Below are 24,286 nucleotides of genomic sequence, written 5' to 3'. Positions count from 1 at the left end.
CAAAAAGAATACCAATGCTAATTATTTTTATTGATACTTTTGGTGCTATACACATATATCCCATATATAACCCGGGGGTGCTCAGGGGTTACTCCTGGAATTACTCTTGGCAGTGCACAGGGATCACAGGGATGCTGGGGATAGAACCCAGGCCAGCTGCCTGGAGGCAAGCACCTTACCTGCCACGCTATGACTCCAGCCCTGATGTCACATTTTCACAAAATTTAGATATATAATGCTATTTTTATATATAATAATGTGTAGTCATAAAATGTTTATAATGTTACAGTATTATTGCTGATTTTAGTGTGCATTATATCTCTATTTCTATTTGTTTCTGTTTTTTTTCTATTTCTATTTGTTACATATTTGTACCCTTATTCCACCGATCTATACCTCTACACTAACACCTTCCCTGAGGGCTGGAGCGATAGCACAGTGGGAAGGGCGTTTGCCTTGCACGCGGCTGACCCGGGTTCAATTCCCAGCATTCCATATGGTCTCCTGAGCACAGCCAGGAGTAAGCCAGGAGTAATTCCTGAGTGCAGAGCCAGGAGTAACCCCTGTGCATTGCCGTTTGTGATCCAAAAAGCAAAAAAAAAAAAAAAAAAAAAACAACCCACCTTCTTCCCTGGTAATCACCATTTTATTCTAATTTTTTAAATAGGTGTGATAATACTTATAATCCACATGTGAGCAATATTGTATGGCAGTTGTTTAGACAGACTATCCATGTTTCTGCAAATGGATATATCCTCCTGCTTCATAATTGAGTGATAGTTATTTTTTATCTACATATCTTTCTAAAATAAACCACTTATCCTGGGCTGGAGAGGTTTACAGTGGTTTGGGGTCAGAGCAAGTGTGCAGCGGGTAAGGCATTTGCCTTCCTTGCACCCTAACTGGGTTCGATCCCCAGTATTCCATGTGGTCTTCTAAGCACTTCCAAGAGTAATTCCTGAGGGGCTGGAGCAATAGCACAGTGGGTAGGGCATTTGCCTTGCATGCAGCCGATCCGGGTTCAATTCCCAGCATCCCATATGGTCCCCTGAGCACCGCCAGCGGTAATTCCTCAGTGTAGAGCCAGGAGTAACCCCTGTGCATCACCAGGTGTGACCCAAAAAAAGGGAGAAAAAAAGGAGTAATTCCTGAGTGTGGAGCCTGGAGTAACCCCTGAACATCACCAGGTGTGGACCAAAAACAACAATAAAAGAATCCTATGATAGTTCTATAGTTTCTAGACTGGTTGACAATTTCCATCAAGTTTATGAGGACTTCCTTTTCACCATAATACTGATGAAGGCAGGCAGGTAGGGAAGGCCCCTCCCAAGGCACTGACAGTAAATCTCCTGGGAAGTAACAGCCCTGACCTCTTGGAGAACTGGAGCCAGTCTGTAACAGACCCTGAGGAGGTTGGACCAAGCCCCTCCAACAGAAGCTGAGTTCATCATATTAGGAGTTAATATGCAAATATATGAAGAACCAACAGAAACCAAAGTCAGGAGAGGAATTTCAAAGAAGACCATCACACTCTCAACTCCCTTGGTAACCTCCCTAGAAATGACTTTGACCTAAGTAGAAGCCCCACATGGGGGCAGGTTGGAGAAACCATATAAAGGCCACCTTGAACAAATGAAGGGCACACATATGCTGCCTGAGTCCATATGCTGCCTGTGCCCATGTGACCGAGCACATGTGGTGCCTGAGCACATGTGTCGCCTGCATCTCCCCTCTTGAGATGTGTGCTTTCATGCTTTCCTGTCTAATGCTGGGGTGTGTAGGGGCTTTCTCCACCCCTGGAGAAGCCCGGGTTCTCTCCTGAGCATGTTACTCTCCACTCTCTCCCACTTTCTCTCCCTCCTTCCTTCAAAACCTCCAAATAAAAACTGTAATTTCACTGCTTGTCTTCTCCTGAAATTCCTTTCTGTGAGGAGAGACAAGAACCCAGTGACCCTGGGTCCCGGGTGGCAGAGGCGGATCGGGAGAAGGCGACTCTTGCCCCTCTCACTTCACATGAGCTTCCGTGGGGCCCACCAACATCAGTATCATCATATCTGTGGCCTCTGGTATTCTTGATGGTATTCTAAAAGATATAGTACCGATGTCAGACGACCTCATGGTGGCTCACGTGGGTCGTGAGGAGAGAAAGATGGTCACCTCCCACTCCGCCTCTGCCCCGGGGACCACTGGGAAGCCTGGCACGGTAAAGTCTGCAACGGGCCCTGCTTGGCCTGGGCCTGAGCCCCCAGCCCCACCAGGTGGCCATCAGGCCACATCTGAAGTCCGCCTGGTCTGCCAGGTATGGAAGCTGATTCCAACCGCCTGATTTCTCGGGGAGCCACGGACTCAGACTGGAACGAGCATTTGCGCTTTGCAGAAAAGGAGAGGCCAGGCCCAGGCCTGACCCAGGTCCTCAGGGCTTTTGTCTCGCTCGCAGAAAAGAATTTCAGGAGCAGACGAGCAGCGAAGTAAGACAGATTTGACTTGGAGGGCTTTTGAAGGTGTGGAAGGGAAAAGAGAATGGGGGCGGGTGGGGGGCGGAGTACGCGGTCAAGAGAAAATACAGGCTTCTCCACGGCTTTGGGGCTGGGTTTTATAGGCTCCTCTGGGGTTGTCTTGGTCTGAAACATTCTTGAGTTTTCTCTGGGCTGAATCACTCAAGTTAATTGGATTAAAAGATGCAGATGTGTTTAAGGATATTTGCCTGGCAAGGGGTCAAGTTTCCTCAGGATCTTGTTTCCTTCCCAAAATTCTGTTGACCTAATTTCATTGCCAAGGGCCTTTCCCTGTCTACCTGCCTACATCAATATCTTATTATAGTTTTTAATTTGCATTTCTCTAATGTTTGACTATTTATATGCTGTTAACATCCTCTTTGGAAAGATGATTTTATTTCTGCTCATTTCAAATTTGTATTTTTAAAATTAAGTTGTTGGTTCTTCATATATTTGCATATTAGCTCCTAATATGATAAACAAAACTATTTTTTTCTTTTTTGGGTCACACGTGGCAATGCACAGGGGACCATATGAAAAGCTGGAAATTGAACCCAGGTCAGCCACGTGCAAGGCAAATGTCCTACCCACTGTACTATCGCTTTAGACCCTGAACAAAACTTTTTGCAAAAATTTTCTCCAATTCTTTAGGTTTCCATTTTATTTTTGGATTTTTTTTCTTTTTCCTGTGCAGAAACTTCGAGTCTGGTACAGTCTTATTTGAGAACTTATTTTATTTAACTGTTCAATAGCCCCCATTTCACAATATTGTAAAATGCAAAATTATAGAATTCCTGAAGCTCAAACTCTACACCACTGATATACCAGGACTAGTACACCACATTGCATGGGATGTAAAGTAGACGGTAACTAATCTCGATTAAGAAAATAATAACAGGGACTGGAGTGATAGCACAGCTGGTAGGACGTTTGCCTTGCAAGCGGCTGACCAGGGTTCGATTCCCAGCATCCCATATGTTCCCTGAGCACTGCCAGGAGTAATTCCTGAGTGCATGAGCCAGGAGTAACTTCTGTGCATTGCCGGGTGTGACCCAAAAAGCATAAATAAATAAATAAATAAATAAATAAATAAATAAAATAACATCCAAGGTTTAACCTGTAACAACATGTTAGAAATCTCTTATACAAAGGCTTAGTGGTGAGATACAACAGTCTTCACACACTTTCTTCCAAGGAAATCTTTTTGGATCATTTTTAGTTAATTATTCATGACAAGCAATACAAAATAAATTATTTAGGGCCTGCTATTGGGACAGGCTTGGCTGTTGGTCGGGAAAATTGGGAATAATGGTGGCAGTGACGTCGGCGGGCCCCACGGGTGGCTCATGTGAAGGGGGGAGAAAGACGGTCACATTCTCCCAATCCACCTTGCCACCCGGGACCCAGGGTTACTGGGTTCTTGTCTCCTCACAGAAAGGAATTTCAGGAGAAGACAAGCAGTGAAATCACACAGTTTTTGTTTGGAGGTTTTAAAGGAAAGGAGGGAGAGAAAGTGGGAGAGAGTAACATGCTCAAGAGAGAACCCGAGCTTCTCCACGAGCGGAGAGACCCACACACACCCCAGCAGTAGACTCAAAAGCATGAAAGCACTCATCTCAAGAGAGGATGGGGCTGGAGCGATAGCACAATGGGTAGGGTGCTTGCCTTGCACGCAGTTGACCCAGGTTTGATTCCCAACATACCATATGGTCCCCTGAGCACCACCAGGGGTAATTCCTGAGTGCAGAGCCAGGAGTGACTCCTGTGTATCACCAGGTATGACCCAAAAAGAAAAAAAAAAAAAGAGGGGAGATGTGGGCGACACATGTGCTCAGGCACCACATGTGCTCGGCCACATGGGCACAAGCAGCACATGGGATCAGGCAGCATATGTGTGCCCTTCATTTGTTCAAGGTGGCCTTTATACGGTTTCTCCAACCTGCCCCCATGTGGGGCTTCTACCTAGGTCAAGAGCTTTAGTTTTTTACAAAAGTCATTGCTAGGGAGGTTACCAAGGGAGTTGGGAGTGTGATGGTCTTCTTTGAAATTCCTCTCCTGACTTTGGTTTCTGTTGGTTCTTCATATATTTGCATATTAACTCCTAATATGATGAACTCAGCTTCTGTTGGAGGGGCTTGGTCCAACCTCCTCAGGGTCTGTTACAGACTGGCTCCAGTTCTCCAAGAGGTCAGGGCTGTTACTTCCCAGGAGATTTACTGTCAGTGCCTTGGGAGGGGCCCTCCCTACCTGCCTGCCTGCCTGCCCACATCAGTGGGAAGGTGTAATGGTGGTGGAATTGGTGTTGGAATATTGAATGTAATAAATTGTGAATGACTTTATAAAAATGAAATTAAAATATAACAAAATGAAAATGAAGGACAGCTAACTGAACTGGAGAAAATTTATATTCAACACACCAGATAAAGGGCTGATATCCAGGATATATAAAGTACTCAAAAGAATCAACAACAAAAAGTCCAAAACCATATAAAAAAATGAGAAGAGTAAATGAAAACACTTCTCAGAGGAAAACAGGTAGATGGCCAATAGACACATGAAAAATTGCCATCATTACGTATCATTACATCCAAATCAAGATAACAATGAGATACCATATCACACCAGTAATAATGGCATTTATCAAAGATAGTGGGGCATCTTGAGGGCCTCTACCCTTAAGACATAAAGACATTCATTCAAAAGGGCCCACCATTGTGTGTATGTTTGCCAAATGCACTGAGTTCCTGTTAAATGCAAATTTCTATGACTTACTCTGAGCACTACAAAACTTAACATTATTTTTTATTCAAAATAAGAATATGTGCTTCTCATGGAGACCAAAAAAGAAAAAAAAAAGGAAAAGGACACATTGTTATTCACTGCTGCCTCAGTATAATAGCTAACATATGGAATCAACCACAACAGATGGATTATGAAGATGTGACACACAGACACTCCCACACCACACACACACACACACACACACACACACACGCAATGGAATACAATTCAACTACAAGGAGTGATGAAATCATACAGTTAGTGGCGATCTCACTGGATCTGGAAGATATCATGTTGAGTGAAGCAAGCCAGAAGAAAGACAAAGAGAGGATGATGTCACTTAGCTGAGGTATATAGACTACTGGATGAAGAAATTAATGTAGTAAAGTGCGGAGTGTCAAGACTACCCTTGACCCCAGGACTTAGGGAGGAGAAAGACAGAGAAGGAAAAAAATCGAAGGGGAAAGGAAGAAGATGAGAAAGAAGAGATGGGGCGCTGGTGCAGGGCGCTGGTTAGGCTGGGGCGTGGGAGAGCCGTAGAGCTGTACATCCAAAGCGTGGGTTCAGCAACATGCACACATGATCTAAGCTGCAACTGCGGAACTTCTTCAGAATGTCTCTGCCACGGTAGCAGCAGGGGTGGGGCAGGGGGAAGGGGATGGAGCATGAGAGCACTGGCGGAGGGAAGTTGACACTGGTGGGCAGAATGGTGTTGAAATATTATACGCCTAAAATTCAACTACCAATAATTTCGTAAATCATGTTTCTTTAAGTAAATAAAAAATTATTTTCTAATATGTCCAGGTGAAATTTTAGAATAGTCATGAGATTTCGTAACTCAAAATATATTTAATTAGAAAACTCATCTAATAAATTGCAATCAATTAAATATTTAAATTTTAACTGTCTGTCAAAATATGTGAATTTAAAAAATATAAAGGCACACGCGCGTGGGACGGGACAATGTGATGTGTGTTGTGTTGTTCGCAGGCTCTCAGGGCGGTGCTCTCTCACTCTCTCACTCTCTCTCTCTCTCTCACATTCTCTCTCTCCACTTGCATTCTGTGCTCTTGAGCTGCTGTGTATAGACCAGATCGGAATGGCTCTTTTTTGTGCTCTGCTTCTGTGTGTGCCACTGTGCTCTCTTCTGTCTATCTCCATCTCTGTCTCTGTAGTCTCTCCTCTGCTCTCTTCCAACCTCTGTCTCTGCTTCTGTGTCTTCTCTCTGCTTCTGTGTCTTCTCCTGTGTCTTCTATCTTGCCTCCGTTTCTTCTCTCTGCTTCTGTCTCTTCTCCTTGCTTCTGTCTTACCTCTCCCTTCTGTCTTGCCTCTGTCTTTTCTCCCCTTACAGTCTTAGTTAATATAGCAATTACATAGGGTGGTGACACAAAGGTGGGTTGAACATTAACAAATCAACAAAGAAGGGTAAGACCATTTCTCCAGGAGATTAACAAAATCTCATTTTAGGAGATTACTCCAGATTACTAGGAGATCCACTCAAGGGTGAGATCCAAACAAGGGTGTGTCGCTTTCTTCCTTCCTCAGCTAGTAATCCACTTAAAGAGTTATAGTAAATTTACTTCTAATATTTCTAGCAATGTCATTCTGTATGAGCACAGTAAGAGATATATCAGACTAAAAGTTCGGTTCTTCCTGAGGACATCTCACTATATATTCCAGACCACAGTCCTCAGGTCAGGTTAGTCTTCCTAACCTCAGCAGGGTCCTAGTGTCGTCGTTACTTTTGGATCATGACAGCATTTGTCTATGACCATGCTCTCAACTTACAGTTGAGTATTGTGGCACTTTGGCCTGGCCCATTTCGATGCCAGGGTAGCTCACAGCTTGCCCTGGGTCCATTTCATCCCTCGTCGAGACCCTGCTTTTGGGGTGCTAGGAATTAAGGGCAACTGAGTCAAGGAAGCAGATGCCCAGGAGTAAATATTATTGGAGTCAATCAGCTCCCAAGTTACAAGCACAATATTAACTGTCTTCCTATGTCTATACACAAAGGCCATTGCTCTAAGGTAAACTAAGTTCCCTGCAGCAAGGCTGAAAGGACAAATCCAATGTTATCCTATACATAAATGTAGGATATAAATACATATATATGCTCACATATGTATTCATATACTGTTGTCTGTGCATTTTGCTCACAAATCCAAAACTACTGGCATGTTCGAAACTGCGACCCTGTTTGCTACTGTACATGACAAAAGACAATCAGAGGGGCCTGAGCAAGGTTCAATTCCCAGCATCCCATATTGTCCCTGAGCACCACCAGGAGTAATTCCTGAGTGCATGAGCCAGGAGTAATCCCTGAGCATCGCCAGGTGTTACCCCCCCAAAAAAGGAAAATTTCAAATAATAATAGTGGATTTTCTGTCGAAAATTGAATGTAATCAAAGTAAAGAGAGAGTAAAGTGAAAATCATCTGCCACACAGGCAGGGTGGGGAGTGGGAGGAGGCGTATACTGGGGTTCTTGGTGGTGGAACATGTGCACTTGTGAAGGGGTGGGTTTGATCATTGTATGACTGAGACAAACCTGAAAGCTTTGTAACTGTTCTCATGGTGACTCAACAGTAATAAAAAAAAAGACAGAGATGTTTACTCCCCAGTTTTTTAAATTTCATTTTTTAGTTTCTTACATTGACCCCTTCTGATTACTAAAGATGTTATGAATAGTTTGTTGCAGCTCTTCTGGTGCATTTGCCTTTGCACATAGAGTGCTTACGAAGAGTACTTACGAAGAGACAAGGTCTCTTAGGTTGAAGGTCAAATTTGCTATGTGCCTGACATTTCTGTACACAAGAGAGATATTCCTGCATATCATATGGAGACCCCAGAATGAGGGGGACTCGCTGGTGAGTGGCCTCAGGCTTTATACCCAGAACAGGCTGCAGCCTGTGGTTGCTAATCCTCCTGCCTGCTCAATGATAAGCCACAGGGTTGCACTCACACGAGAGCCAGAGCTGTGAGGCAACAGAATCAGGTTGACAAGCTTCGCAGGCGTCAAAAATCCCAAAGCAATGCCTGTAGAGCTTACTGAGAAGCAGTACAGCAGTGCAAGTCAGGAGAGCAAGTGGCTGCCTGAGATCTTGCCCTCCAGGCAGCTGGATGTGAGGCCCAGAAGCTGTAGAATCAAGCTTGATGGGACTGTGAGGTTACCCCAAAAGGTCTTTCTCAATAACATTGGTTGGTGTCCAGGATAGTGAGAAGAAACTCATCCATATCCCAAGTGCATACCTGGGCACATAGTTTACTGATATTAAATAGTATTTCTTTTGGACCTCTGGGAGAAGTTAACTCACGTTGCTTGCACCTCCATTTTACTTTGCACTCCCCCTTTGCTATCTGCTGCCTTTTCCTTTCAGTTTTTATTTGAAAATCCAGTTTCTAAGTATGTTAAAACCAGTTTGAGAAATAGCTAAAGGGTGCACAGATTTTTTTTTATGTATTTTTTTTTCAAGATGAGAAACAAAATATTTCTGGTCCTGGTTAGATTAATTAAGCACTCAGGAGACAGCAAGTTGGGATTCCAAGAAGAATTTCGGAATTTCTTTACTCCTTGTAACACAGCAAGCAGTGTAAGATGTTCCCATCCTAGACCTCAGTTGGCAGCCTGGCAGAGAACAGAGGAATGCCAGTCATGTGGGCATGCTAAGGTCAGCCAGCTTTGTTATCCAGAGAAGGAACACCAGAGGCCAAGCTGTCCTGGACAAGCTTATGAGGGAGGCTGTGATTTGGGGCTCGAAGAATTTTGCTCTTTCTCCCCTTTTCCATGCTGTCAGGGCTTGAGGGAAGCAACACTTGAGTATCATACAATAAAGTTTCACAGATTTTATCAAATTAGACTTTGTGGGACCTTTGTCGGAAGGAGTTAATTCGTGTTGCTTGCACCTCCATATCACTTTGCATATGTCCATAGGAAAGGAAAGGAGAAACCTTACACAGGCTGACAGAGAACATCACACTTAGCAGAAGCTGGTACTGTTCTGTCTCTCTCTCTGCTATGGACAATACAGAGACTGTGTGAGTTAGAAGAGATTAGGAACCAAAAAAATCTTCAATATGGGTGCTAGTTATAGTGCTATGAAGATAGATCACTTGTAGTCCCGTTGATCTTCAATTTGCTCGAGCGGGCACCAGTAATGTCTCCATTTGTCCGTGTCACGTGCTAGTGCAGCCCAGTGATATCTGCTTGTTCCAGAAATAGGAAGAGCCTCAAATCAATCATTCAGGGATTTGACGAAGAAATCTGACCATCTAGTTGGTGGGCAGCCACGAGGTCTTCTGACGTCCCGTGGAATCCAGACTGTTAAGCTCAAGTCCAGCGGTCGTCTCTGAATTGCATTACATGACCGGCCCATCTGATTTTTGATGCCTTGGCAAATGAGACAGCATCCCTGATTTTTGACCATCAATGGAGGTCAGAACTCCGGATTCCTTCTCTCACTTGAGTGAGACATGATATTCCCAGAATAGCTCTTTCGATTCCTCTTTGGGATACCCTAATATCATTCTCATCCTGTTTGCATAGGGCCCAGGTCTCTGAGGCATATGTTAGTGCAGGAAGAAAAGTGGAATTGAAAAGATGTGCCCGGAGTTGGAGGTTCTTCTTTCTCTTAATCACCTCTTCGATGCTCTTGAATGCATTCCACGCTGCTCTCTTCCTCCTGTGCAGTTCTGGCACCAAGTCATTCCTCATGTTGATTTCTCGACCCAGGTACACATAGCTGCTGCATTCGGAGATGTTCGTTCCATTGAGAGCAAATGGAGCTTCAGGGACCAGTTCGTTTTTCATGAACATCGTCTTGTTGAGATTCAGCTGCAATCCAACCATTCCACACTCGTGGTCGAAGTCGGCCAGCATTTGTGCCACTTGACTAATGTTTGGCATTATGAGAACAATGTCATCAGCTAAGCAGAGGTGGTGTAATTGCCGACCATCTATCTTCAACTCCCATTTCTTCCCATTCCAGTCGTCGCATGATGTTCTCAAGGGCGGCACTGAAGAGTTTCGGTGAAATGGTATCACCCTGCTGAACCCCTCTCTTTACATCAATGATCACTTCCTTGTAGAATGGTGAGATCCTGGTGGTGAATCCACAATACAGCTCGTGGAGGATTTTGATATACTGAGTTTGAATGCCCTGTTTGGCCAGGGCTTTGATGACTGCCTCAGTCTCAACAGAATCAAAGGCCTTCTTTAAGTCGATGAACATTAGACAGAGCGTTCATGGGAGTGCTGGACATGGGAGTCTCCTGGTGGACAGTTTCACAATGAAATTGACCACATCATATTCAATCGAAGGTTTTGCCTGACCGATGTCGCTGTTGTCCCAAAATTCCAAACAGGATCAGACCACCATCTCCTTCATGCGAAATTCTACTTCACAGAGTGGGGAGAAAAGTCTGCAAAATTTAAGTCTAAGAAGGCAACTCCCAGAATGACCACCAACTGGGAGCTCTTTGGCACTATTGCGGCAATGTGGGAAGATGCCATCCTTGACAACATCAACAAGGAATAAGATCGACTGGTTCAGCACCCCCATGTCTGTGCGAAGAATGCCGAGGGTGAGAAAGCCACAGACAGACGCCTGTCTTCGGAAACTCTCGAGCTCATTCGTCAACATGGTTTTGTGTGAGTCTTAGGCAACCACAAGCTAAAGTCTGAGCTCACAAAGCTGTGCAGAGATTCAATAAAGGAAGACCTCAAAGAGAGAAGAGCAGCAGTGTTGGCCACTGCAGCAGAAGCCGGGAAAAGTATTCGAAACGCTCGCCTGTCCTTCGCCAACTACAAGACCAAGATGACTGTCCTCCGACATCCTGATGGATCTATCACATCCTCCAGAAAGGCAATGGAGAAAATTATTCACGACTTCTACTCGGATTTCTTTGACAGCCATGTCCACCTGCCCACAAACCAAATTCCGCAGGATGGATATGTTGTTCCCAACATTCTCCCTTCTGAAATCCGACACGCCATTTCGCTGGTAAAGACGCGTACAGCACCTGGTCTGGACAAGGTCAGACCCAAACACCTGAAGAATCTGCCGCCAGTACTCATCAATACACTGGCTCAACTCTTCATACACTACCTGTCTAAATGCAAGGTTCCATCCCAGTGGAAAACCAGCAGGACCGTTCTATTGTACAAGAAGGGAGACATCCACAACATCGGCAGCTATCACCCAATATGCCTGCTGTCTGTTATCTACAAGTTGTTCACTCGTGTCATCCTGAATAGAATAGGCAGAACACTAGACGAAAGACAACCATGCGAGCAAGCCGGGTTCCAAAGGGGATTCAGCACGATAGACCATATCCACACAGTAACCAAACCTATTGAAGTTTCGCGAGAGTTCAAGATGAAGATAGATATGTTATGGAATTACTCATGTTAGAAAAATTCTTAGTTATCTGTGGTTTTCAGACTCATTTTAAATCATGGTAGTAAGTAGAAATTTACTAGCCAATGCTTTCCCTGTTGTTGCAAAATAGTAGTAAGATTGGTGCTATTAAAGTATTTACCATCTTCTAGTTGATCTTATCTATACCTCTCAATTTCTTTTCTTCAGCACCACTTGTTGGTGCTGAAGTCTTGTTGGGGTGTCTCTCAGTAGCTGGCCTGAGACTTTGACTAAACCCCCTGCCCCTGAAAGCAAGAGCCGGCCCTGTTTACAGGGGCCCAGGGGCCCTGCATTTCACACACTCCAGCATTCCACACACTGGTTGAGGAGACAGTGGGATGAGGGGTGTGACAGATAACATTTACCTGAGCTAGTTAACCCGGCCCTGAGATTGGGGAATACAAATCACTAACTAGCATCTGTACTGAGCTCTGCGAGATAAACGTGATACATGCATGGGATGCCCCCTCCCCAGACTGTGTGCATAAAACCCCCTTGGGTAAGAGTCAATACATGGAGTCTGCTTGACCACCAGGCTCCCCCGCTCTGCTCGGTGACCTTCTCGGTCGGCTAGTTTCTCGGCAGTAGGAATCCTGCGGCGAGCAGACGGCCAGGGCAGAGGCTTCTCCCCTTCCCACTCCCTCTCTCACAGGGAGTAAGTCCGGTGACTTGGGGGCTCATACTCCAGTGTGCCGGGGTCGACTGGCCAGGACCCCGACAAAGTCTTACTTGAGACTTCTAGTTTAACAGAAATAATATGAATATAAACACAACCATGGAGGAAAAAATGCTTGAGGTAAGTATATATGAGCATACACACATCACGTTTATACTCCACAAATATACTTCAATGAAGGCGTGATACAGCAATTTGCATATTAAAATCTGCTCTCATGTGATATTAGATTTCTTGGGCTTAAGAGTCCCTCCTGGCAGAGCTCAGGTGACCAGATGCAATATCAGGGATCAACACTGGTTGGTCATATGCAAGGTTAGCACCTTACCTGCTCTGCTTTCTCTCCAGCCCAGTAAATTTCTGATCATGGATTTGATAGTGGCATTTCAGTAATTCAAATCATCTACCCTGAGAGACCTATACAACAAGTGGCTAATTATTTGTCAGAGAATGCAAAAGGTCTTTAGTTTTATTTGCTAATTTATGATTCCTAAAATTCACTTTAAAGTTGAAAATAGATCCCCCTTCTAAGGAGGATCTATCAAAGATAAATGCATTTGATCATGATCCTTATTTGATAATAAAAAGATGTTTTAAATGATAGATATATTTGGTTTTATATCATAGAAAGGAAATAAAATCTCAAAGTTACCTTTTCCAAAAATATTGAGTGAGGTTAGAGAGCAAAGGTACTTATGTTTGAGGTTGGGAACATTCTAAAGGATTCTTGGGTAGACTTTGGGCATCTGTGCATTCCATGAAAATATTTTTTATATTTATGCTTATGAGCCCTCCATGCCTCTTGGAGAGCCCAGGAAGCTACCGAAAGTATCCCGCCCACACAGCAGAGCCTGGCAAGCTATCCGTGGCATACTCGATATGCCAAAACAGTAACAATGATGCTCCTCATTCCCCTGACCCTGAAAGAGCCACCAAAATGCCATCGGGCTACACTAGCACATGACAGGGATTAATGGAGACATTACTGGCACCTGTTCAAGCAAATCGATGAACAACGGGATGACAGTGATACAGTGATACAATGATGCTTATGAGCATCTCTTTTTAAGAAGTTTCAGTAGATCCTCAAAGAAATCTATTCTCTCAACTCAGCTTCACTTCAGTAGAAGTGGAAAGTCAGACACATATATGGAAATCAGGAACTTCCCACATCTAACTCATGATGGATGATAAGCATGAGGCCAGAAGAAGTAAAGACCAGAAAAAATCCACAATAATACCAACCCTTTTGCAACAACACCAAAAAATGGGTATGAAGGGAATTCCAGCAGGCTCACTGAGGGAGGATAGGAATGAGATGTACTTAAGGAAAAAGAATTACCTTGCCCTTAGAACTTTTCTGGTTTCCTGGGTATAGGAAGATCCTCCATAGAACACAGTGCTCTGCACATCAGCTGGAGTGCTGCCACTACAGGACTGGAACAGAGAGAAAGATGCAGTGGCTTTAGCTGTCATTCAGCAACAACCTAAGTTCGAATACCACATGCAGTCTCTTCCCCGAGCATTTCATCTGTGCAGAACCCCAAATCTCAACAGTGATTGAACTCATTAAATGTAAGATCACTTAAAATCAGACACAATATCCTGTAATCTTGGAAGAACAGAACACAATAAGAAAATACATTCTGAAGAGCAAAAGCTTCCTCCCCCAAATATTCCATTTGGCATATTGACTATTTTGAGTTAAAGTTTCTAGGCGCGGCCACAGCATGACTCCCTGAGTCACCCTCATGGAAGGCATAGCCCCTGCCCATCCAGGAGGACAATAATTCTCAGCAACAGAGAGAGCTGACTTCTTATCAAAGAGAGGAAATTTAGGGAGGGAAAAAATATAAACCTTAGGGCTAGAACAATAGCAGCGGGTAGGGCATTTGCCTTGCATGTGGCTGACCCAGGTTGGATTCCCAACTTCCCATATGGTCCCCTGTGCACTTCCAGGGGTAATTCTTGAGTGCAGAGCCAGGAATAACCCCTGTGCATTGACGGGTGTGACCCAAAAAGAAAAAAAAGAAGTATAAACTTTGCACTGAATTACTATCACAAGCCACTTTGTCTTCTCATTCTTCATAAATTTGACTTACAGGTTTAAAAGATTTCCACTTTTGGTCACTTTTTTGAGTCTCATATTTTAATTTATTAATTTTATTGCAATATAAATGTTGCTTTATTATAATATTTGTTTTATTGTAGTGGGCTGGAACTGATGAGCATTACTCTTCCAAGATGTGCCTGGAGCATTATTTCCGAGAAGGCTCCATTCTGTGGTACCCAGCAGGAAATTGTCCATGGAGTCTCTGTAGCCCAAAGTATCCAACAAACATCTCTGCCGGCAGTGGCCACCCCGACACACTCATGAACAAAGACAGTCTCCTATTCCTAAATGCCCTTTGGAATGGACACAATTAAATTTGCTCTTCTCCTGCTAAAATGACAAGCACTTAATATGGCTTAGAAAATAGAGGTTAAGAGGGAATGAAAGGCTGGGGTCTGGGTGGGGGTTGGGCTAGGTGAAATTAGGGAGTTTGGTCTTTGTCCTCGATGTGGAATCGAGAAAGGTCCCAAAGAAGCTGATCCTGGAGGACTGGGTGAGAGGATTGGGTGTGAATTCATTACTTGCTGCGTTGTTTATTCTTATGAGAGTATGTGCTCCGGGGCAAAGCTTTTTATTCCTCCCTCTGTACAAACAAACAGAAAAATATCTAGAGAAAAGTGGAACCCATATCTGCAGAGGAGAGCGCACATCAGGCCAGGGAGTCAGCGCCAGGCAGGGCATGAGCTGTGGCCTCTGCCAGCCCAGGTCTGTCCCTAGGTAACACCTAGGTAACCCTAGGTAACCCTAGGTAACGAGGGCGCTGGTGCCCAGAGCTGGCACTGACCTGCACATGCCAGACCCAGCTCCTTCCCGCCTAGCAGGCCTCATATGTGGAGTTCTTCCAGGCCCCTGACAGCGGCTCTCATTGCTGTATTTTCTTTACTTACTCTACACAAGCTGGGCTGATACTTAGTTTTACTTTATTTTACATTATAACAAAATACATTCCAGTAGATTAGAGGGTAGATGCACAACCGCCCAAACCCTCCCCAGAACCTGCTCTCTCCTGTGTATGGTCCACTCCAACACTCCCTGGCCTCTAGGGCCCCCACTCCAACACTCCCCTGGCTTCCAGGGCCCCCACTCCAACACTCCCCTGGCTTCCAGGGCCCCCATTCCAACACTCCCCTGGCTTCTAGGGTCCCCCACTCCAACACTCCCCTGGCTTCTAGGGCCCCCACTCCAACACTCCCCTCGCCCCTGGCTTCTAGGGTCCCCACTCCAACACTCCCCTGGCTTCTAGGGCCCCCAGCCTCAAGCTGCTGTTTGATCTTTATTCTGGTCCCTTTCTCCCTCCCACCCATTCTTCTCCTCTCTTCTCTCTTCTCTTCCCCTCCCCCCTCCTCCCACCACCTAAATTTTGTAACCTGAGTGAAGAAAACATTAGACAAGCAAAGTTCTAAGGACATTCTGCAAAATATCAGAATAATGAAGGATAACCATTTGGAGTTAGTTCTTTGTCAGGTGCCTAGATTAGCAAATGAACCAAAGGAATTTTAATATCAAACCTCCAAATACTATTTGCTTAAAACTCCCCACCCTTGGATCAGGGAGATGGGCAAATGGGCTGGAGAGCAAGCTTTGCCTGCTGGAGGCCTGGGTCTTGGTACCTGACACCACATGGTCCCCTGAGCATCACCAGAGACTAGCCCTTTGTACCACCAAATGCAGTTCTCAAACAGACCAAAAAAAAAAAAGTCAGAAGAATAAAGCCATAGACTTAAAAAATATATTTATATCAGGAATGTACTAGTAGAGTACTAGCCTTGTGTGGGGGAGGCATTTGTAGGGAGCCATTTTACCTTACTGATCTTATCCTATCACCATTTGTTTATCACTAGCTAATGCCCATGCCACACCCTGCATTTCTATTAGGGTCCTGACATACATACCACCTCCTCCCAGCAGGGAGGTATAAATACTGTAACTGCCATAGAATAAATGCCTTTTCTCCCTCCTCTGGCTCTGCCTCTGTTCATTTGGCTGTGTCCCCTTCTCAGCCCTAGGAAAGGTTCTCCCTGCTGAACAGGACTAGACCTCCACATTGACCTCCACAGGCATTGGTTCAATTATCAGCACCATAAACAAAAAGACAAAACAGACAAAAAACCTCCCCACTCTAGTTCAGAATTGTAGCTTTGGGCTAAAAGGAGGAGAGTGTTACTTATGGGCATTGTTCTAACCTTCCCCACATATCTGCCTTAAAATACCCCATATCTTTCGCCTTTTCAAGGCACTTGCAACCTTCTCAGAATTGGAGCTATGTAGGAATGAGATTCCAAGGCCTGAGGTTTTTCATAAGTTCCTGTTAGTTGTGAAAGTTCCTCACTGAAACTGTCAGAGTGAAGAAGCCTAACAGTAAGCAACATCACTCTGCCTTCCCAACATACCATCACATGCAAATATATACAAGCATACACATACACCTACATACAAGCACACATACATTTAAATCACACATGCACTCACTATTTTGTTGTCAGTCTTCTGTGTGTTATCCAAAACTAAGAAGCTGCACTGCTACAGTCTTCTCCAATTACCTTGACAAAACTCTAAAGAGCGATCATGTGTGTTCTTCTCTTTGGAGAACATAGGTTGTACCTCTCTCTGCAACTAAGATTGAAGAGTGCAGAGCAGCCTTTAGTTTGGTTGGTACCCCCCAAATGTATCAGCCTTATAAATGTGTTAGTTGACAGAGTAAGGACTTAATCTAGTTTCATTTTTTAATATTTCACTTTATTTTAGGCATGTGTTTTACATGTGTTTGTTATTAGTAATATCTTACACATGAAACATCCCATCGTACATCGTCCACACAGTAACCCTCTCCCAATATCCCTCCCTATGGAAAGTTTCTTACTGAAGACCAGTTCTCAGCTTCTTTTGCCTTTGGGCATATGTTATTCCCCTATTATTCACGAATCACGAAATCCCATTAATCACCAATTTCTCAGGCAGGCTCAGTAACATCTCATTTCATCCTTTCCCTGAGATCTTAGAAGTCCATCTCGACTCGGCCCTCCTAAGGATGTTGCACTGGGGGCTCTTCAGGGTCAGGGGAATGAGATCCAGCTTGTTACTGGATTTTGCATATGAATACACCATGGGAAGCTTGCAAGGCTGTCCCATGTGGGCAGGAAACTCTCAGAAGATTGCCAATTTCTCCCAGAGGGAGAAGACAGCTAAAGATATCTTCTGAGAGCTTGCTTTTAAGTCTCTCTCTGGATGTTGGCCGTTGATAGGATTACACACACTGGGTTCCTCTGCCAGAACCTTCATGCAGGAGGCCTGTCCGAACATGTGGAGAGGGGCCTCCAGTATGGCTGTAGCTAGGTTCTGGTGGTCTTCGGCCGCCGGGAGCTCTGCTCGGGGTTGGGAGGGAAGCTGTCTTCCCCGGGGCCCCTATTATTATGTTTCTTTATATATCACATGAGAGATCATTCTGTGTCTGTCCCTCTCTTTCTAACTCCAACCAGTATGACATTCTCCAGCCTCATTCACATAGCAGAAAATTTCATTTTATTTTTTTATATAGTACAGTAGTATTCCATTGTGTGTTTGTATGTGCCACAGTTTCTTTAATCAGTCATTCTGATCTTAGGCACTTGGATTGTTTCCAGAATTTGACTATAGTGAAAAGTCTTACAATGAACATTGATCTGTAAATGTCTTTTCTAAATTGAGTTTCTGGACCCTTAGGGTAGATGTCCATAAGTGGAATTGCTGGGTCATAAGGAAGCTCAAGTCTTATTATTTGAGGTGTTCATATTGCTATCAAAAGTGGTAAGATCAGTCGACATTCCCACCAGCAGTGAATGAGGGTCCCTCTTTCTCCACATCCACATCAATACTGGTTGCTTTTTTCTTTGAGATGTGTGCCAGTTTCACTGGTGTGAGATGATTTATTATTGTTTTTGTTTGCATTTTCCTGATGATAAGTTATGCAGAGCAACTTTCATACATCTTTTGGTCTTCTTGCAGTAAGTTTCTATTCGTTTCTTCTCGCATATTTAGAAGGGATTTTTTTCCTCTGTAGAGTTCCACCAGTGCTTTATATATCTTGTATATCAATTCTTTATCCAATTTGTGGTGAGCAAATATCCTCTCCCAATCGTTGGGGTGTCTTTTTTTTCTGGCTATAATTTCCTTTGCTATGCAGAAGTTTCTTTTTTTTTCTTCTGCTTTTTGGGTCACACCCAGAAATGCTCAGGGGTTACTCCTGTCCTGCACTCAGGTATTACCATTGGCGGTGCTTGGGAAACCGTATGGGATGCTGGGGATCGAACCCAGGCCTGCCGTGTGCAAGGCAAATGCCCTACCCACTGTACTAACGCTCCGACCCCCTGCTATGCAGAAGCTTCTTAGTTTGATATAATCCCATGTGTTTATCTTCATTTCAGTTTACTTGGCCAATGGTTCTGAATCATTGAAGATACCTTTAGCTTCAATGTCATGAAGGTTGAAGTATATCAATAAATACAAGTATCACTAGATAAAGTATATAATAAATGCAAGAAAGCATTTGAAAGAACCAACACCCATTCATGATAAAAAAAAAATCAATAAAATGGAAGTGAAAGGTAACTTTCCTCAACACAGTTAAAGTCATTTACCATAAGTCCACAGGAAACATCAGACTCAATGGTGAAAAATTGAAAGGTTTTCCTCTAGCTTTATTACTAAATTTTATTTTTCTTTATCTGTGGCCACAGATAGCAGGCATCCAATAGGGTGCCTTCATGACTCATTGCAGTGATGCTAAATCAGGGAATAAACAACACCAGAATTGAAAGGAACACATGCTACCAACAAGTGTAAAAAAGCAAACAGTATTGGCAGGTTCACAGAGTGCCTTCCTACCACTTAGCTCACTGTTCCATGTGTTTATCATACATTTTACAATATTTGCAGCAATTTGTCTTCATTCACACATTTTTCATCCCCGTTATTCCAGTTCTAGGCCACAGGTACCCAGGACCTACTCTGGCAGCTCAGGCGCGAAGACCAGCTCCAGCCCTGTGAGTCCCTTTGACCAAAGGAGCAACTCACATCTCTAAACCCCACTGGGGCGACTGGGACACAAAGCATTGAGCCTCGAGGGCATGTCCTGAGGAGCAGAAGGAAACTGAGCACCTGGAGAAAATGCAGGCAGACCTGGGAAGATGTGCAAACTCCACAGACCATAGCCCTGGCCTAGAACTGATTTTTTCCCCTCATCAACATTATAAAGCAAGGTGAACAAATATTACCTAAGAACCCCTTGTACTGTGTATTTAGTGTTGTACTGTATACATTCATACATAAACACACATATGTATGTAACTCATTTCCTTCACTTACTATTTTGTGATTTTTTTTTTATCAACAATACATAGAAGACTTTCCTTTCTGGGTGTATAAAGGTGTATCATATACTCACTGAGTGGCAGGATAGGGGCGAGGTTGATAACTGGCCTGGCTCAGGTCAGAGTGCCACCTGGCTCTGGCTGGCTCTTAGGTGTGCCTGTGACCCTTTGGCGTAGTTTTGGGAGAGGGTCCTAGAGCCTTGGCTCCTACTTTGTCCTGGTAACAGATGCCTCTTCGTTTCTTTGAAGGACCAAATTTTCATGGTACTTGTCCTGATTGTTTTCATAGTATCAAAATCTGTAGTTTTGTTGTGTTGTAGAGGAAAATAATTTTCTCAACACTCATTACTATTATTGTACTAAATTATTGTGAAGGAGTCCTTGTTTAATAAATGGATATGGATAAAACAATGTGTAACATAATATTTCATTGGAATATTCCAGTGGTACTATACTTATCAATACTTCAGTACTCCATTTGTTTATAACAAAAAGTAATGCTATAGTGACATCCTAATATTTTTGTTGCTAGTGAACCTGTACATACTCTTTATAAATTTTGGTCACTTAGGCATAGAGGAAAAATAGTGTCCTGGGAGTGCCTCCCAAAAAAGCCAGTGTCACTTTTCCACCAAGACAAAGGTCACTAGCAACAAAAATATTAGAGAAGTTCTGGTCTAAAAATGTGGTCTCTGCCTTCTTTAGAAACAATTTCTGCAAACTATGGATTTGTGGGCAGTTTTGTTATAAAAGACATTGTTCACATAACTGACCGGAGACACAGACACCAGGAACAACAAAGTTACCACAAATCAGAAACCCACATAAATGGCAACTTCCGATCTATTGCATCAGACTTTCTTTGCTCACCTCAGGAAATGTCTTTTTCTGCACATATTCTGTGGTGGCAGCATCAAAATACTTGGTATAACCCTCATCGAGACTATAAATCTTTCATTAATTACCTTGACATCTTTTTCCACCAGAACAAATTCACCAAGAGCCTAGGGATATGAGATACCAAGAGGGAGAAAGACATCAGGAGACAGAGGCCAGCAGCATACCATCCAGTAACAAAAGAAAAGTAGACAAAGTATGGCTGCTGGAAAACATACATAGAAAGCACTTCTCTTTTTCCTTTTTTCAGTACTGGGGATTGAACACAGTGCAGATTCAAGGCAAATGCTCCTATGCTGGGTTAAATTCCTGACTCGAGAAAACTCATGATTTAATTAAGGTATTTGCTTAAAAACTGCCCTCTAACCCCCTGCACCACCTCTTTTTTTCTTTTTGGATCACACCCAGCGATGCTCAGGGGTTACCCCTGGCTCTGCACTCAAGAATCACTCCTGGTGGTGCTCAGGGGGACCATATGGGATGTCAGGGACAGAACCCCGGTCGGCAACACGCAAGGCAAATGCCCTGCCTGCTGTACTATCGCTCCAGCCCTCACTTCTTTCCTAAGGAAAACATGTACTTTGCCACTGAACCACATCCCTGGTCTAAAATTTGTAATTTTCAATGTCTTCTAGGCCACACGTACATAAGGAATCCTCCAAGTTCTTATCCCCAGTTAAATCCTGTTTCCCAAGCGGGACGCCTGGGCAGTCTCGGGCCGGGGCCGGTGAGGGCTCAAGCTCCGCCGAGATTCGACCCAGGTGGCCATGCCTTTGCACAGCCGCTTTGCTGCTGAACGACCAGGATCCAGAGCCAGCTATATATATATATATATTTTTGCTTTTTGGGTCACACCCGGCGATGCACAGGGGTCACTCCTGGCTCATGCACTCAGGAATCACCCCTGGCGGTGCTCAGGGGACCATATGGGATGCTGGGATTTGAACCCGGGTCGGCCGCGTGCAAGGCAAACGCCCTACCCGCTGTGCTATCACTCCAGCCCCTAGAGCCAGCTATATTACTTGGGGTGCCAGCGAGTGCTTGCAGCCATGTCTCCAGACTGTGAACTAAGCTTTTGCTCCATGCTGCTCCAGGAAGGGAAATGATTCAATTTCCAACTTAAATCTCCCTGGACTTAATTATAAAATACAGAAATCCTAAACCACGTGGCCGGTTATACTCTTCATTCTCATCAGTGGAAAACTAATTATCAAATGTTTCCTTGTCAATAGGGCCATATTCTTGGGAGATAAACTCCAACAAGAATAGTGAGTTCTGTGTTGAAACTCCAACAACAATAGTGAGTTTTGTATTGAAATATGGAATGTAATCAAGGTGAAGAGAAAAGGAAGTGAAATTTATCAGTTATGCAGGGGGCGTAGGGGGTTGGATGGTGGGGGGGTGGGAGGTATACTGTTTTGTTTTGGTTTTTTTTTTTTGGTGGTGGATAATGGGTACTGGTGAAAGGATGGGTGTTTGAGCATTGTATAACTGAGACATAAGTCTGAGAACTTTGTAACTTTCCACATAGTGATTCAATAAAATAAATTTTTTTTAAAAAATGCTGTTTCCCAAAAGATATAGGCCATCAACAGCAAGAGGAAAGATATTGAATAGAAAAAATTTAAATAAACAAAAGAATGGATATGAGACTTGAAACCATAAAATGCATAAAGAAAGCATAGAGGCGGCTGGAAAGGTAGTACTGGGGATAGAGCTTGTGCTGTATGCACAATTGAACCTGGTTCAATTCCTGACACAGCACATGGTCTCCTGTTGGACACTGACCCTAAGTGTTTTAGGCTTTATTGGAGAATTGCCCCTTTTCCTCCTCCCAGAGAAGCTTACAGTGCTCTTGCAAGCACCCCTAGTCCCCTGAGTTTATCTTTAACCTTTCCTTTGTGTTTTACCTCTCATTGTCAAAATTTTCCAAGTCAGTCTTGGTTACTTATAAGCCAAAACTTTCTGGTAACTCTGGACTTTGTATTTGTAGTGAATTACCTGCTTTTCTATTTCTCCTATAGACTTTTCATATTTTGCCATAGAGCAATGTTCTTTGCTTAAACACAGAAAGACCATCAATGCTGTTTCTAATATTTGGGAGTTGACTGACTATGAAATATATCTATCTACTCCTGGGCCTCCATCATAATTACTTGAGTCAGGCTCCAGTTGCTGTAGTTCCCAACACCCCACAAAGGAAGGTCCTGCTGTGGGACTGGGATGGACCCGGGCCGAATAGTGAAGCCACCCTGGCATCAAAACGGGACAGTCTAGAAAGCATAAAAGTATGGTCTTGATGCAAGCTGTTATGACTTAAGAGACAGGACCTCTATGGGGAAGGACAAGCTGGACCGGCCTGAGGACTTAGTCTGGGATTTACAGTAAAAGCTTTGCTTGCTCTCAGAGCCCAGAGAACTAAGTTTTGGAATCTATATTTCTTACTGTATTCATATGAAAAACTTCAAGTATTAATAAGAAGTAAACTTGATTGTTTAAGATGTACAGCTAAGGGGAAAGAGAAAATCGATATAGAAGTCCCTTGGAGACAGAGCATCTCCTTGAGTTAATCCCCGCAGGAGAATTGCTTCCACCAAAATGCTTTACCTCTGTAAATGATCAATCACACATGCATGCAGTCCTATACCTCGAATCCCTTCAGATGTGCTGTGAGTATGCTAACAGCTCTGCATTGAATGGGTCATGTTGACCATCAGTCTGTGGTCCCCTGTCTCTGTTCCTCTACTGGGGAGGCCAGGGAGGAATTGGAGGTGGCTCTCAACCACCAACCACATGCATCAAGCCCCCTACACTTGGAGAACTAACAGTCTCCTGAGCACCACGAGGGCTCTGAGTACCATGAGGTGTGACCCAAAAAATGAGGGGAAAAACAGAAAATGAAGAGGAAGAAAAAAAGAAAGCAATAACAAAATCTGATCTTTAAAAGAAAAACTTTCTATTGTACTTCCACTGATAAAAACAATAACATCAAAGGTCAATCAAATTTAGGTAAATTAAAATGAAAAAATTGTAAATCCAGTTTCTTAGAGACTACAGTCAAAATATCTAACAATGCTCTGAGTCCTCTGATTATGAGTCAGGCAGCAATATCATTGTAGAAAGTTCTATTAGTCAGTATTACTCTAAAGAAGTATTTCTGTCTGGTTATATAGTGGCATTCTTTGTGTTGTTTTTGTTTTTGGGCCATACCCAGTGATGCTCAGGGTTACTCCTGGTTCTACACTCAGGAATTACCTCTGGCAGTGCTCAGGGACCATACGGATGCTGGGGATTGAACCCACTGAGTCAGTCATGTATAAGATAAGGCAAATGCCCTACCCACTGTGTTTTGGACCACACCAGTATGCTCAGGGTTTTTCTGGTTCTACACTCAGGAATTACCTCTGGCAGTGCTCAGGGACCATATGGATGCTGGGGATCGAACCCACTGAGTCAGTCATGTATAAGATAAGGCAAATGCCCTACCCACTGTACTATTGTTCCAACATTGGCATTGGCATTTTTTTCTGTTTGTATTTTGTTTGTTTGGAGGCCTCACCTGGTG

General features: G+C 43.7%; 1 protein-coding gene across 1 annotated transcript in view; it reads right to left on the bottom strand.

The window, feature by feature from the left end:
• Positions 1-24,286, bottom strand: part of LOC101553579 (fructose-1,6-bisphosphatase isozyme 2) — an 83,550-nt gene that overhangs the window by 20,021 nt on the left and 39,243 nt on the right. The window contains 6 exon segments of the mRNA XM_055124410.1: positions 8,025-8,179; positions 8,182-8,213; positions 8,215-8,249; positions 13,709-13,749; positions 13,752-13,803; positions 20,790-20,828. Of these exon segments, the coding sequence (XP_054980385.1) occupies positions 8,025-8,179; positions 8,182-8,213; positions 8,215-8,249; positions 13,709-13,749; positions 13,752-13,803; positions 20,790-20,828 (354 nt within the window).

The sequence above is a fragment of the Sorex araneus genome, chromosome 2 (assembly GCF_027595985.1).
Source record: "Sorex araneus isolate mSorAra2 chromosome 2, mSorAra2.pri, whole genome shotgun sequence".
Taxonomy (NCBI): domain Eukaryota; kingdom Metazoa; phylum Chordata; class Mammalia; order Eulipotyphla; family Soricidae; genus Sorex; species Sorex araneus.
Note: the sequence above shows the minus strand (reverse complement) of the source record. Positions and strands in the feature narration are given on the sequence as shown.